The following is a 14,210-nucleotide window of genomic DNA, read 5'->3' as shown; positions in this document are numbered from 1 at the left end:
TGTTTCACCGGCTTGGTGGACAAGGTCGCCCCCTGGTGATGACTCCCTGGAACTGATTTCTATGCAACTGGTAAGAATAAACGACCGGACTGTGCTGCAAATGTATTTTTAAATACAAGTTGACTTGAAAGAACATCAAAGTATAATAAAAACATATTCATAATTATTCATAATGTATCAATCCAAACAAGTTTGCAATGGCCGCCATCACTCAAACCTGTCATTGTCCACAAGGTGTATCGTAAATATGACTGAGACATACTTGACGTTTTTACTCGGGAACTCAAATTAACTACAAAATTAGTACCTCCCGATGCCGAAACCCGGGATCGAACCAGGGACCTTTAGATCTTCAGTCTAACGCTCTCCCAACTGAGCTATTTCGGCATGCGGTCATAGTAACTTATTTACGGTAAGGTAGCAAAAGCCTTAGCTACCTTAGCTAGCTATTCAGCTAACTCAGCTACTCAGACTGCATGTGGTACTGGTAGCCAATCCGTTCGGGTAGGGGTCAGCAAGCCGCAGGTCCAGAGCCGCATTCGGCCCTTCAGCCTCTTTGTTGTGGCTCCCTTTGCAATGCTCGTATATTTTCAACACCCGAGTGGGGAAATGCACGTCTTTGGAGTGAGATAAGAATTCCACATTTTTTATGAGACCATGAATGCGTCCTGGCGGAGTTCTGAGTGGTGATTGGATGAGCACGAGGAAGGCGGGGGATGCCAGTGTTTGGCTGCATGGGTTGGTTGAGATGTGCACCCGCATTTCGGTGTGCGCCACATTCATTCAGTTACGGTAATCCAAGAACGCGTTCGTATGGAACTGGACTACTTTTATCTACCTTAGTGCGGCAAAGAGTAAAACGTCACCCGACGACTCTACTGCCGAAACCCGGGATCGAACCAGGGACCTTTAGATCTTCAGTCTAACGCTCTCCCAACTGAGCTATTTCGGCACGTATAGGCCGAGCGATTCGTCAATTAGGAATAATCAATAACCAATAACTTCCGGCTATGTTTCTTTCAACGGTAAGTTGACGATTACGGCGTTAGGCCCACCAACCTTAAATGAATGCAACTCATGTTGATGCTTCGGGACTCCAACAACAGCTAATGTTCGGACAAATAAAGTTCTGTCACGTGGCAAAGGCGCGGTGAACGTGACGAAACCTCGTGTCATCGGCGACGCGGTGATTGGTCGGCTTTTTAGTACATTTCCGGGTTTGGGGTTCCATTCTCCACTGGCCATCTCTGTGTGGAGTTTGCATGTTCTCCCCGTGCATGCGTGGGTTTTCTCCGAGTACTCCCGTTTCCTCCCACATTCCAAAAACATGCTAGCTTAGCTCTATGGTGACTCTGCATTTTCCATGGATGTGATTGGTTGTTTGTCCCAAGGTCCCCTGCACATATATGGTGTACCCTGCATCTCGCCCGAAGACACCCCCCAAAATGCCCTTATCTTGCTCGGGTTTTGGCGGCGATAAACGGTGGAGGTTTCCTGGCGTACGTTGTTATGGACGTGTCTATAATGGATGCCAAGTCACATGACGCCGGCGTCGTACATAAAGGGGTTTATTGTCAACACAGCAGGGACTGACCATCACATACAGGCGTCTCCATGCATCAGCTTGGGAACGTGGTCATCTCCAAGGAATTGGAATGCTACACAGTCAACCGCTTCCTTCCACCCCACCTCCCATTGGCTTTACGGACATTCTACATTTATTTCGCGTTTTCTTCCCAGCGCCCCAGCCGGCGGGGGGGAAAGCTACCACTGAATATGCATGGAGTATTATGTAGAGTATAATATGGAGTATAGTATATATACAAGGCAGAAACCGAATACAGCGACACAAACCCTTATGAGAAATATTCACAAGCAAATCTATTTTCAGTGTTTTTTATTTTCCATCACTAAATACTGTATAAGGCCACGAAACCCAAAGTGATGATGTAACATGGTGTGGAATCGAACACTTAAGAGCATAAATAGTCGCCATGTGCGGCACAAACGTATGGATTGACTGACAGAGAAGCCTGCTGGTATCGGTCCTTGGACCTTGTGCCCGCCCGCCCGCCACAGATTGATATTTGCCCCACACCCTGCTTTCTTCTTCCATAAAAGGACAAATAAATATTGAATACTTACAGCCACGGACAATACTCACATTCAATAAACACACAGTTCAAGAGGCTGCGACTCGTCGGACACGTGACACAAAGTGGAGGAATACGAAGATGACTTGGCTGCCTGGCTGAGGGGAAAAAGCCAGAAGATGAACAACGTAGTCACATGATCTGACAGACATGCCGTACGCCGCGCCTAAAGACCAGAGGTGGACACAAGTAGAAGCGCGTGCCAGAGTGTGTGTGTGTGTGTGTGTGTGTGTGTGTTTAAAACCGGGCTCAGACAATTAGGAAGCTTCAGACTGGAACTAAAAGCTGAAAAATCTCCCTCAGTCCCCCCAAACGTGAAACGGTCGTGGCTGCGGGATTCCCGGCCCCCCTACTTCTTGTTCTTGAGCTGATTGGCCAGCCAGTCCAGGCCTTCATAGAGGCCGTCGCCGCTGGTAGCGCAGGTGGCCTGGATGTACCAGTTGCGGTGGCGCAGGGAGTGGAGGCCCAGCTTGTCTGTGATCTCAGCGGCGTTCATGGCGTTGGGGAGGTCCTGTCGACGAGGGAACACTTTGATCAGTGGCGTTGTCGGTGACCCTTCTGGGAACACGCTGTTTTTAGTGCATGATGGAACATCAACTGAGCGGCAGCTGGACCATTACACCGCAAGGGCAGTGTCTCTGAGGGTGACATACTCAAGTGAGATTTGAACATTACTCTTTGAAAAATATGCCAACATATTTCAATGAATGAATGAATGAATGAAGGATGGTCCCAAGCCTGGTGCCCGCAAGAAATGATTGGCGCTTCAACGAGAAATCTTGTCACGTTTTAATCACGAGATCTTGTGACATCTTTACTGCTGGTGCCAAGTGAGTCTGTTGCCACCGTGTCTGATTACTCGTCTCCGGGGGTGACACCCCTACTCCTCCAGATGTACCCTCTCTTCTGGGGGAAAAAGGGGCGAGGTGCTGAAACTGGTGCTTTGGAGCCAAGAGATGAGGACCACATGGCAACATAATCAATCAATCAATCATCCATCCATCTATTCAACCATCCATCCACCCATCCGTCCACCCGCCCGTCCGTCCGTCCGTCTATCCGTCCATCCATCCACCCATCCATCCACCCATCCACCCATCCACCCATCCATCCATCCATCCATCCATCCATGGATGGAGTTTTTTTCTGAATGAGAAATCTTGTCACGTTTCCATCTCGTCTTTTTCGCCGGTGCCTTGGGGCTGACTCGGTGCTCTCTGCCTCCCTGCAACAATTCCTTTGCACATTTGCAGAGAATGCCCCCCCTGCGGCGTGTGTTGTGCATGTAGGGAGGGGGCGGTGTGTGTGTGTGTGTGTGTGTGTGTGCGTATTCAGACGTGTTTCCTGCCTGTTTGTTAGCAAAGACGAGAAGCACCGCATCTCTCAGTTCGTCCTCAGCCAGCATCCTCATCAGCTCCTCTCTCGCCTCGTTGACGCGCTCTCTGTCGTTGCTGTCCACCACAAAGATTAAACCTGGGGAACAGAGGATGAGGAAAAGGAGGAGTGTTTCCCAGCACGTCCGTGTTCATTCAGCTCACCCTGCGTGTTTTGAAAGTAATGTCTCCAGAGGGGACGGATCTTGTCCTGCCCGCCCACGTCCCACACGGTGAAGCTGATGTTCTTGTACTCCACGGTCTCCACATTGAAGCCTGGGAACAAAGCAAAGCCGTGAGGCCGTCTGGCCACCGCAGTGGGCACGAGCGCACGTACCGATGGTTGGGATTGTGGTGACTATTTCCCCGAGTTTCAGCTTGTAGAGGATCGTGGTTTTCCCTGCCGCATCCAGCCCCACCATGAGGATCCTCATCTCCTTTTTTCCTATCAGGCTCTTCAGCAAATTCCCAAAAATGTTTCCCATGGCTCACGGACGCTTCTGGAGACTCTGGATGGAAGGATTTGTCACAAAGGGCTGAAGAAGAGCACGTGCACACTCGAACAAATGGAATAGGACATTACATTTCTTATTGAACGCAATGACAAGGCCAATGAAATAAATATGGCGCTGTCTCATAAACGCATTCTAACGCTCTCAGTCTGCCGGGGAATAAGAAGACGGCAATATTGATGGTGACAGATCCACAGCCTTTATCTCTTATACGTCGCCATTTTACTCTCCCAACTTCTGTCTGCTTCATATCCAGGCTGCTGTGGATCGGACGACATTAGAACCGGCGCCCCCTGCTGGGACAGATATACATTGCCTACAAGGCTCAAATCACACAGGATGCATAAGACTTTCATCTGGAGCGCTAATGATGCGTACATCATGGCCAATGATGTCATTGTCCTCTGCCTCCTCCCACAAATAGATGGCAGTCCTGTGGGAAACAGTAACTCGCCCTCTCAGTCAAACGCTAGCGCTAGCGCTAGCTTTGGATGGTGTAGTAGTACACGTGCTCCAGCAAAGCGCTGATGACTAAGGCAGGCAAGACGTTCCACGCCGCCCACGGTCATTATCACCCCAGTGAGGAGTGGAAGAGGAGCGTGTCGATGCCATGACTGCGGGCGACAGCACAATCTGTTCACAAGCGTCCCTCAAACATGAGCCGGACTGGATGCCAATGCCCTCATCACTCCAGATGAACGTCCTACATTCCACGTCCCGGCTCGGAAAGTCTGACATGAAAAGGGCCTGTTGGTTCCTCAACACAAACCCTACTGTGCCTCCCATGGACAAAGTCAGCAACAACAGGAAGCTTCCCTCACACGGTTTTACAGCACTGCCGTTCAGGGACCGCCAAGCAAAGCTAAATCTTGATGCTTGCCAAGAAACATTTCATTTTCTACCGCTTATCCTCACCAGGGTCGTGGGGGCGAGAGGCGGGGTCCACCCTGGACTGGTGGCCAGCCAATCACAGGGCACATACAGACAAATATATAGGTATTTTGCAATGGGAGAGGAAACCGGAGAACCCGGAGAAAACCCACGCATGCACGGGGAGAACATGCGAACTCCACACAGAGATGGCCGAGGGTGGAATTGAACTCGGGTCTCCTAGCTGTGAGGCCAAAACTGGGGGCTGTCTAACACTGGCTCTAACTCACTGTGGACCCCCTCACCATCTCAAAGCGCTCACAAGTGGCTCCGTCTGGTCTTGTTTGTGACATTTAAAAGAAACTACAAACGAGAGCTCTCAACCTGAAATAACACCCCTATAGTCACCTTTATTACCCAATATAGTGCACACAAAAAGAAAAAAATGACATTAACGACCTTCTAAATATGCTTTTCAACATTATTAGAGACCTCTCAACATGAAATAACACCCCTATAGCCACCTTTACACTCCTATTACCCAATATATAACACATAAAAAGATAGGAAAAAAGACATTAATGACCTTCTAAATATGCTTTTCAACATTATCAGAGCCCTCTATACATGAAATAACACCCCTATAGTCACCTTTACACTCCTATTACCAAATATAGTAGACATGATAAGAGAAAATAATATGGCAATAAATGGAGGCCGGCAAAATGATCCAGTTCATTTTCATTGTGTGATTCATTTTGTATTATTATCATGAGACAGTTGGAACCGAACGAGGAGTCACTTTTTAATCTAGCGTGATGTTGCGGCACGAGTCCTTGTGACAACGCTGGTGCTGCAACGCCAAGCTATGTTTATGGTTTATGGTTTATGGTTTATGGTTTATGGTTTATGGTTTATGGTTTATGGTTTATGGTTTATGGTTTATGGTTTATGGTTCATGAGAGAGGTGAAACAGCTGGCGCCAGATGAATTTGGGGAACACCGGAGCGTTTGGACGAGCATGGACATTAAAGACATGAAAGACGCCGATACCAAACCGATCCGATATCAGTCGATGTATGAAAGCTATCTGACGGAACATTTGGATGCTAGCTAGCGGCAGCCCTGTCCATGGTCCTGAAGGTACGCATCACCCCGCCATCATCCGCGCTCGTGCTCTCCCGCTCATCTTCACAAGTTTCACTTTGGTTCCGTTTTCACGGCACGGCCGCCGCAAGTCGGTCACGTGACCACCCACTGTACGACTCCCGTGACCACCCACTGTACGACTCCCGTGACCCGGGCTAGCCACGTTAGCCACCGATGCTACATTCGTTAACATGCCAGTTAACCGTGAACGTCGCTCCTGCTTCATATCAACGACGGACCGCATCTTGAACGCCCCCTAATCAAGTGCCGATGCATCCACGCTCACATCCCCTTTAATCGATGAGACGTGACGGTTGCTAGCTAGGTGTCTCCTTCCCTCCTTCCCTCCTTCCCTCCTTCCCCAACCCTCCGTTCATTCGCTCTTCTCTTCCTCCTCCGCGGGCATCCTGCTGTCACAACGCCGCGGCACAGCGTCTCCATCCCGGCTAACAAAGGTGCCGAACACACGGGACGCACCGGCGACACAACAGGGCGCCATAGAAGCAAAAGGGGCGACTTACGTGGGTGTTCACCGGGGGTGTTCGGTCGGGGGTGCCAGTAGTGTGAAGGAGACACCGCTTACCTCTACCTCTACCTCTCTCTCTCTCTCTCTCTCGCTCGCTCCATAGCCCACGTCTCGCGAGGTTTCCCCAAGGGTGCAACCAAAGAGCAGGGTCTCGCGAGAGTAGACATGATTGACACCAGGAAGGCACGCTTATGGAGCTAATGGTTCATTTTAGAACATGTACGGTATTTTTAACAGCGTTTGGAAACGGATCCACGTTCAGTTGGGAATAAAGTTGATTTGCCTTATTTAATTATTCATGATTGAAAATACTATTTTATTTCATTTCATATTTAATCTGATTTTGTCCTCTTTTTTGTTCTCTATTGGCTTGGCTATATCGTAAATCTCAAAATATACGAATAATATTGTAAACCTCAATATAGGTCAGGGTTTAAAATAATGAAACAACATACAATAATTATACAAAATATTCAAATGAATAACTACTTTTTAAAGCGCCAAACTGTTGTGATACAGAAATAGAGAAAACTCGAAGATCCAGGATGGTCGTTTTCATACATTTTCTGCATTTATTTGATTTTTTCAACCGTGAACGAAAAGTAAGACTATGACTTGTCTTTGGAGATCGTTAACCAGATCACAAATAACTCTGTTCCTCGTCCTGTGATTGATTTCCATTATATGGGGTCTCGATATCGACAGTACTGACCCGTCTTTGCATAGGATCGGATCGATAGCAAGATCTGCAGCATCGTATCGCCAGGACGACCAGCACGGCCAGCTGACGTGGCGTGGAGGAAGCAGGTCCGCCGCCACAGCGCGCCACAACGCGCCACAGCGCCCTCCGGCGTCCCGCTGCGTCACTGCTGGTGTGTGATGTTGGCGGAACGTCGGAGGCCGGCTCGTCCCACTGAGGCCAGGTGTCGGGGGCCAAGGTCCACGTCCAGATCCGTCTTATCTGCCCCAGGCTTTAACACATCAGCGCCGGCAAGGAGCGCAGCCATTTTTAACCTGAAGAGAAAGCGAGGCCAACGCCAAAGTGCCGACCGTCCGCACCAGTTGCCAATGGAGGGCAGGCTTGTTTTCCCGCTCTTGCTTCTTCTTCTCGCAGCCTTTCCCGGCGGCTTCGTGCGGGGCGACGACGATGCAGCGGAGGATCTGCGGGTAGAAACCCTGGTGAGTTGGCGTGGACGATGCAGCCTTTCTCGTCGTGGCGATGCCGTGAACGCAACACTTAACGGGACTCCTCTTCCTTAAGGCCAAGCCCGAAACTTGCTCGGTACTTTCCAGCGTGGGGGACACGTTGCAGATCCACTACACGGTAAGACCTACCACGACACCATTCCCAGTCCCGACGAGGAGCCGTGCGTGCTAATGTGCTGCTAGCTTCTTTTATCGACCGAGTGCTAATGGATCGGTGAGCTCGGTCGGCGTGGAGCGGCCGTGGAACACGTCAGCGGGATCAAACTCGCGGGGACCTTCCATTCTTCTATGCGCGCTCCAGTCGATACCCGCATCCTTCCCGTGGCTCTTCTCACCCCCCCCCATAAGACAGTCAAAGCCATACCTGAACTCATCCACGCGTGGGCACGTTAGGCCTTCTAATCCAAGTATTTCTTTCAGTTTTACCATCAAAGCTGCAGCCTGTAAAAATGACCCCAAATGACCCGAAATCTTGTAGCATCCCAATCATTCCACGGACAGTATTAGGGCCACGTGGGGGGGGGGGGGGGGTCTGAGATTAGGAGAATAAAGTGGTACATTTAATGAGGAAAACATTGAAGGAGAAAAGTCATCAATTTACGACAGGAAAAAGGTCATAAATTAACAAGAGTCAAGTCATAAATTTATGGGAAAAGTCCGAAATTTATGACAATAAAGTTGTACGTTTATGAGAAAAAAAAGTCCTAAATTTATGCAGAAAAAAGTCCTAAATTTATGACAATAAAGTTGTACATTTATTATAAAAGTCATCCATTTACGAGAATATCACAGAACATTTATGAGAAGAAAAGTCATTCATTTAGCAAGAAAAATGTGAGTTTTTTCCTCCTGAATTCCCAAGATTATTCTGCTAATCTGAGATCCTTTGTGAGATGAAGTGGCCCTAAGTGGCCCTAAGTGGCCCTAAGTGGCCCTAAGTGGCCCTCATAGTCGGTGAAGTTTTCCGTGATGTACGGGTGAGTGCTGAGTGGGGGTTGGTCAGCCGTTGTGACGGAGCGCGCCACAGACGCTTGGCCTTCTACGCCAAAGCTCTACATAAAGTCATATTTTATGGCATTGCTTCTCCGTCTTGTCGGATTGTTTCCTGGATCTCCAGTCGGTCGGTCTACCCTGGTACGACACTTTAGCATGCAGTCACCCAAAAGAGCCGCCAGATGTTTGAGTCCTCTACATTCCAGCACATACCGTAGACTGGAGAGGTACACGATATCAGCGGACGCCCTTTTGGACCCGGTCTCCCACCGTGAGGGGGTTCCTGCATGGAGGACGGAGCTCAGTCGTGTTTTTCATGAGCAGGGTAAACTGATGGACGGCAAGGTGATCGACTCCTCGCTGTCCCGGGAGCCTCTTGTGGTGGAGCTGGGGAAAAGGACGGTCATTGCTGGTAAATCAGAAGCTTCATGTCCGGGTGTCTGCGTTGGGGAGTGACGTCATCCGTGTTGTGCTTGTTCTCAGGTCTGGAGCAGAGCCTGATCGGCGTGTGTGAAGGGTCGGTAAAAACCCAAAACCAATCTTATCTTCATGCTGGACTCCAGTCGGTCTACACATGCTCAGGGTCTACGTCCGCTTTCCTTCCTCTCGTTTCAGGCAGAAAATTAAAGCCACTATTCCGTCTCACCTTGCGTATGGGAAAAAAGGTTACCCTCCTACCATTCCAGGTAGGGAACACACACACACACACACACACGCACACACACACACACACACACGCACACACACACACACACACTCTCATGTATCTGCACTGACCTGATAAGGCCGTGTTTTCCCTCCTAAATAAACACGAGATGCTTCACCAGATGTTCAGTCGAGAGGTTCAGACCAACAGGTGTCGTCTAGGGCCTTCTTCCCAAGCGACGCAGAGTTTTTCTTCTTGTCACTCACACACACCCATGCCCTGGAGAGACAACAAGTGTGTGAAAGCTTGTTGGCAAACATCAGAGGAGGAGCCGTGATGCTCGCCACAGATAAATGACTGGAATGCAAGGCCGTTTGAAAAGGAACTGGAATCAGGGGTGTCCAAACTTAATCCCAGAGGCCACTCGGATTATGTACATTTTTTCCCCCCCATTTTGTAAAATGCTAAAAAAAAGAATAATTTATATATGCAGTATATGTAGTACGTGTATGTACAGTACATGTACAGTACATGTACAGTACAGTACAGTACATGTACAGTACATGTGCTTAAAGGCCATGAATAGGGTCATAGGAAATATATACAAATAGACAAGCAGACCTCCTCCAAGAGCGCCACACCCCCAACCCCCCCATGTGTCGTTCACACCAAAATAATCATCCTACATTTGATGGATTCTTTGGGCTTTTCTACCATCTGGTAGAAGCTCCTCCTCTACTTTACTTTCCCCAAGTGGTCTGACCGGTTTTGTGGTCTTACTAAAAACACAATGTTAGTCATTCCTGGATCATTATGGTTCATGATGATGATGATTATGGTTCATCTTGGTTACAAGATTCTTCATTGCTAGTGCGGTGAAGGTCTGTGGACCACCCACACACTCCAGGCATCATCAGGCATCATCAGGCATCATCAGGCATCCGTGTCGTTTGACTAACGATGTTGTCCTCCAGGCGACGCGTCCCTGGAGTTTGAGGTGGAGGTGATCTCAGTGACGCAGCAGACGCCTTGGCAGAAGATGGTGAACGACGTGTTCCCCTTGCTGTGCTTGGCCCTGGTGCCCACCCTGCTGGGCCTGGTGGGCCTCTACCTCTACAACAAAGCCAAAGACCAGAAACCCAGCAGAAAGAAGGCAAAGGACAAGAAGAGCAAGAAGAAATAAGGAAAAGAACTATTTAATAAATTTTTAAAAAGTCCTGGTGTCGTTGATTTGTCTTCTGTTGGGTGTTTGTGTGTCGTCAGCAGCTGGGATGACGGAGAGAAGATCTCTGAGCTCCATGAAGTTCAATAAACTTCTCCTGTGCAGCACGTAACCCCAAACCCAACCCACAATATCAAACGGCTCATTTGCAAACTATTCAGTATGTTTGTCCCTGATAGAAACCTCGAAAATAGTTTTATTGCAATTCATGTCCCATTCATACGTTGGACACACATCGTGAAATTCTTACATCAAATATTCAAGCATGCTTGTGTTGGAGTTGTTATGTAACACTATAACAATTGGAATGTATATTATGTATGTATAGGTGTAGTGTGCCAATTTATCTACAATTTATATTAATATTATCAGTAGCACTACTTTGTCTCCTGATTCTCGGAGTGATACAACCACGTCTGCATACGCGTATGCGCACACATGCCATACCGTTCCGCCAAACGGAATAAAAACCTTTTCAGCATGTAATAAATAAGTTATTTCTGCATGAAATCGCATAATAATATCACTAATGTAAATGAAGAAAGACCAATGCATGTGTCTTACGTTTGAAAAAAAAACGTCGAGCCCGAGCCCGAGCGGAAGCGGTTGCACTACTTTGCGCGGTGCAACCTCTTCCGGTCCTCTTTCCAGCTTCCCGTGCATCATGGTGAGCGCAACACGACGGCCGCTGTAGGCCACAAACGGAATAAAACAGCATCTTTTTAACATTCGGGCACAATCTTAGCCAGCCGTTGCGTGTGTAATCACTACACCCGCTCATAATCCGCCGTATTGTCGTTGAAAGTCAACTGTAACGCTTTGTAAGAGTGTTTTGTCCGGGCCTCCATGCTAGCGGTTCACCAGCTAGCATACTAGCTAGCTTAACATGTGTTCTGTTAGCTAGCCTTGTCAGGGAAGCGTACTATGTAAACTTAACACGACCTACATTATTGTTTTTTCACGGGTAAATGTCATTTAATATTTAGACCAGTGCGAAGTAATAAGCCACATGTATGGATAAAAGTCCTATTTGTCATACGTCATTTCGGCTTCATAGCTGCAGTTGAAATCGTGTGAACGCTAGTGATGTGCAGAGCGAGACCGAAATACATGGCTTGTATTCTTTAAGATATGTATCGCACCAATTTTTAGAAAGTTACTAGACTAATTAAATAAATTTTTAAGTATGGGTTCGGTATCTCCAATGCCAGCCTGAATTTGATTTTGTTGGATCTGAAACAAAATCAGTGGCATCGCTCATCACTGGTCAACACTGGTAGTTTGGATAGCAAATGCGTATGTTTCTTGCATGTATTTGTTTAGTTTAAAGTTTTCAATGCTGCAATCTGCTGCGAATGAATGTATGAATATGTATGGGGAAATACGGGATTTTGGAGTCAGTACTGCCTTGCTTTGTCTGTACTCCACTGAACGCCGCCATCTTTTCCCTGCCAGACCAAGAAGAGAAGGAATAACGGTCGTGCCAAGAAAGGCCGCGGGCACGTGCAGCCCATCCGCTGCACCAACTGCGCCCGCTGCGTCCCCAAGGACAAAGCCATCAAGAAGTTTGTCATCAGGAACATCGTGGAGGCTGCAGCCGTGAGAGACATCTCCGAGGCCAGCGTCTTTGACTGTAAGTGGATGGTGCAAATGCCCGTGTTGCTCGAACCGTGTCTCTGATGCGTGTGCGTCCCGCGCAGCGTACGTCCTGCCCAAGCTCTACGTGAAGCTGCACTACTGTGTCAGCTGCGCCATCCACAGCAAAGTGGTGAGGAACCGCTCCTGCGAGGCCAGGAAGGATCGCACCCCCCCGCCCAGGTTCAGGCCCAACGTGAGTCCCACCCGCATCACTTGCTGTTGGAGGTCAACTAGAATTGCCTCAATACTTTTTTTTGTCTGTTTTTAGGCCGGCGCTCCGAGAGCTCCTCCAAAGCCCATGTAGATCCCACATCTACACTTGAGGAATAAAAGCTTCACAAAATCTTGACATTGCTGACTTTCATTCCTCTTGTAGAAAAACACCACAGCTGTAGACTTATTTTATTTGGAGTAAATCCTTACAGTACAAAACTTGCAGTAGTATGGAAATGCATACATTTAAGAGTTAGCATGGACGTCAAAGCAATATTTAGAGGATGAGTGCAGTACACTGAAACCAACTGGACTACCGGGTGCCTTTTAGGGAACACTTAAAGCCAGCACAGCTTGGGTGGGGGTCTGCAGGGAATTGTCTTTGGCTCTTAGCAGCAGCATTCAATCTTGATTTGGGGGGGTAGTGGGGGGGCTGGTGGTGAGCACTTTACAAAGCTGGTTGGTACCACTGCCAGAACACTTCAAATACAAAGGCACAAAATACGAGATACAGGAAGCAAACCAGCCCAAGTGCTTTGGAAAGTGGACAAACTGTTTGTTGGTTTCCATCCAGTAGAGGAGGCCTCAACTGTTGAAGGCCTGGACTCCACAGTCTAGTAAGGCAGTCAGATAGCTGAGGGATGGAATGACCTATGAGCACGGATGCTTTAAATGGCTCAAATTCACTTCAAATAGAGCTGCACTGCATCTTCTTTCATACCCATGTGCTTCTCAAGACTGATGACTTCTTTCAGTGTTTTTGTGCACACTTGGAGGTAAGAACCGGAACAGATTAGGATATGACCAGGCGTACCTGTTAATTTGACCGACTCCAACATATCACTATCAGGAGAACCAGAGTATAGAGCGGAGGGATCCGCCTGCTGTGGCCCACAAGAGTGCACTCTATTCGGCCACACGCTCCGAGCAACCGCTGTGACGCTACGGACGTCTCTGGAAAAGTTTCTGCACTTTTCAAACGCTGATAGTTTTGGTATATGGTACAGCGTGCTTCCTCAGAAAGTTGACAGGCCGCTAACGTCACACGTAGGAGAAACAAGGAGCACTTCACGGAATTATCGCTATGATGTCATAATTGATATCGGCCCGATAATTATCATGTTCGCCTAGTTTCCAACAATTCATAACCCGCACAGGGTCTCCTTCCTTTAAGACATTGTAGTATATGAAAATATCTGTTTTTTTCCGTTTTTGTACGCTAACTGAGGCAGACGCTAACCAAGGTTTATTTTTAGATGGGTACCTGCCAAAGTGCTGCATGCTGCAAACATGTACACAATCACATTGGCAAATTTTGCACGTTGGGTTGGGCCTGCCTTCACGTCTAACCAGGGGTGTCCAATATGCGGCCTGCAGGCATTTTTAGCCTGCAGCTTCTTTTTATTGGCTTTCTGCATTTGTATATTTTGATACAAAAGCGATGTTCAAGGTTGCATACATTCATTTACTACGCGGACCTTGATGGAAAAATGTTGGATACCTCTGCTTCCAAAAGCTTGAAAATGGGAGCTTAACAACTAACAACTCGCGTTTCCACCTGGCCTACCAGTCGGATAAGTACGACGAGTCTTTGGGCCACCTTGAATAAACATAATCACGCATTTCAAAAATAAAGTCTGAAATTCATTAGAATAAAGTTAGCAATTCATGAGAAAAAAAGCTAAATGTACGAGAAGAAAATTGGACAC

General features: G+C 47.9%; 3 protein-coding genes and 2 non-coding genes across 5 annotated transcripts; 2 read left to right on the top strand and 3 right to left on the bottom strand.

Annotated features, from left to right (window-relative positions):
* Positions 1-314: 314 nt before the first annotated feature.
* trnaf-gaa (transfer RNA phenylalanine (anticodon GAA)) lies at positions 315-387 on the bottom strand. The gene has a single exon. It is a non-coding gene; the product is annotated as a tRNA-Phe (tRNA).
* Positions 388-879: 492 nt separating this feature from the next.
* Positions 880-952, bottom strand: trnaf-gaa (transfer RNA phenylalanine (anticodon GAA)). Its single transcript has one exon. It is a non-coding gene; the product is annotated as a tRNA-Phe (tRNA).
* Positions 953-1,882: 930 nt separating this feature from the next.
* On the bottom strand, positions 1,883-6,702 carry arf3b (ADP-ribosylation factor 3b). Its single transcript, XM_058055229.1, has 5 exons — positions 6,579-6,702; positions 3,864-4,035; positions 3,692-3,802; positions 3,502-3,626; positions 1,883-2,664 (listed from the first exon to the last, which is right to left on the bottom strand). The coding sequence occupies exons 2-5, from the start codon at positions 4,009-4,011 to the stop codon at positions 2,503-2,505; spliced, it is 546 nt and encodes a 181-aa protein (XP_057911212.1). The 5' UTR covers positions 4,012-4,035; positions 6,579-6,702; the 3' UTR covers positions 1,883-2,502.
* On the top strand, positions 6,323-10,642 carry fkbp11 (FKBP prolyl isomerase 11). The gene is made up of 7 exons (XM_058055228.1): positions 6,323-6,512; positions 7,310-7,762; positions 7,845-7,907; positions 9,107-9,194; positions 9,266-9,299; positions 9,398-9,468; positions 10,403-10,642. Exons 2-7 carry the CDS (start codon positions 7,463-7,465, stop codon positions 10,609-10,611), a joined length of 765 nt encoding a protein of 254 aa, XP_057911211.1. The 5' UTR covers positions 6,323-6,512; positions 7,310-7,462; the 3' UTR covers positions 10,612-10,642.
* Positions 10,643-11,165: 523 nt separating this feature from the next.
* LOC131106327 (small ribosomal subunit protein eS26) lies at positions 11,166-12,637 on the top strand. The gene is made up of 4 exons (XM_058055271.1): positions 11,166-11,317; positions 12,106-12,283; positions 12,351-12,481; positions 12,557-12,637. Exons 1-4 carry the CDS (start codon positions 11,186-11,188, stop codon positions 12,590-12,592), a joined length of 477 nt encoding a protein of 158 aa, XP_057911254.1. The 5' UTR covers positions 11,166-11,185; the 3' UTR covers positions 12,593-12,637.
* Positions 12,638-14,210: the final 1,573 nt, after the last annotated feature.

Source organism: Doryrhamphus excisus, chromosome 18 (genome assembly GCF_030265055.1).
Source record: "Doryrhamphus excisus isolate RoL2022-K1 chromosome 18, RoL_Dexc_1.0, whole genome shotgun sequence".
Lineage (NCBI taxonomy): Eukaryota > Metazoa > Chordata > Actinopteri > Syngnathiformes > Syngnathidae > Doryrhamphus > Doryrhamphus excisus.
The sequence above is the reverse complement of the archived record's forward strand: the minus strand, read 5'-3'. Positions and strand labels throughout refer to the sequence as shown.

Bases quoted from the DNA above. Each gene is read 5' to 3' on its own strand.
- arf3b (XM_058055229.1), bottom strand. From the start codon at position 4,011: ATGGGAAACATTTTTGGGAATTTGCTGAAGAGCCTGATAGGAAAAAAG. The intron at 3,627-3,691 runs GTGAGCTGAATG...TCTGTTCCCCAG, and splicing joins TTACTTTCAAAACACGCAGG to GTTTAATCTTTGTGGTGGAC. The intron at 2,665-3,501 runs GCAGGAAACACG...CCTCGTCGACAG, and splicing joins TCGTCTTTGCTAACAAACAG to GACCTCCCCAACGCCATGAA.
- LOC131106327 (XM_058055271.1), top strand. From the start codon at position 11,186: ATGAAGAAAGACCAATGCATGTGTCTTACGTTTGAAAAAAAAACGTCG. The intron at 11,318-12,105 runs GTGAGCGCAACA...TTTCCCTGCCAG, and splicing joins CCAGCTTCCCGTGCATCATG to ACCAAGAAGAGAAGGAATAA. The intron at 12,284-12,350 runs GTAAGTGGATGG...CGTCCCGCGCAG, and splicing joins CGAGGCCAGCGTCTTTGACT to CGTACGTCCTGCCCAAGCTC.
- fkbp11 (XM_058055228.1), top strand. From the start codon at position 7,463: ATGTTGGCGGAACGTCGGAGGCCGGCTCGTCCCACTGAGGCCAGGTGT. The intron at 7,763-7,844 runs GTGAGTTGGCGT...CTCTTCCTTAAG, and splicing joins ATCTGCGGGTAGAAACCCTG to GCCAAGCCCGAAACTTGCTC. The intron at 7,908-9,106 runs GTAAGACCTACC...TTTCATGAGCAG, and splicing joins CGTTGCAGATCCACTACACG to GGTAAACTGATGGACGGCAA.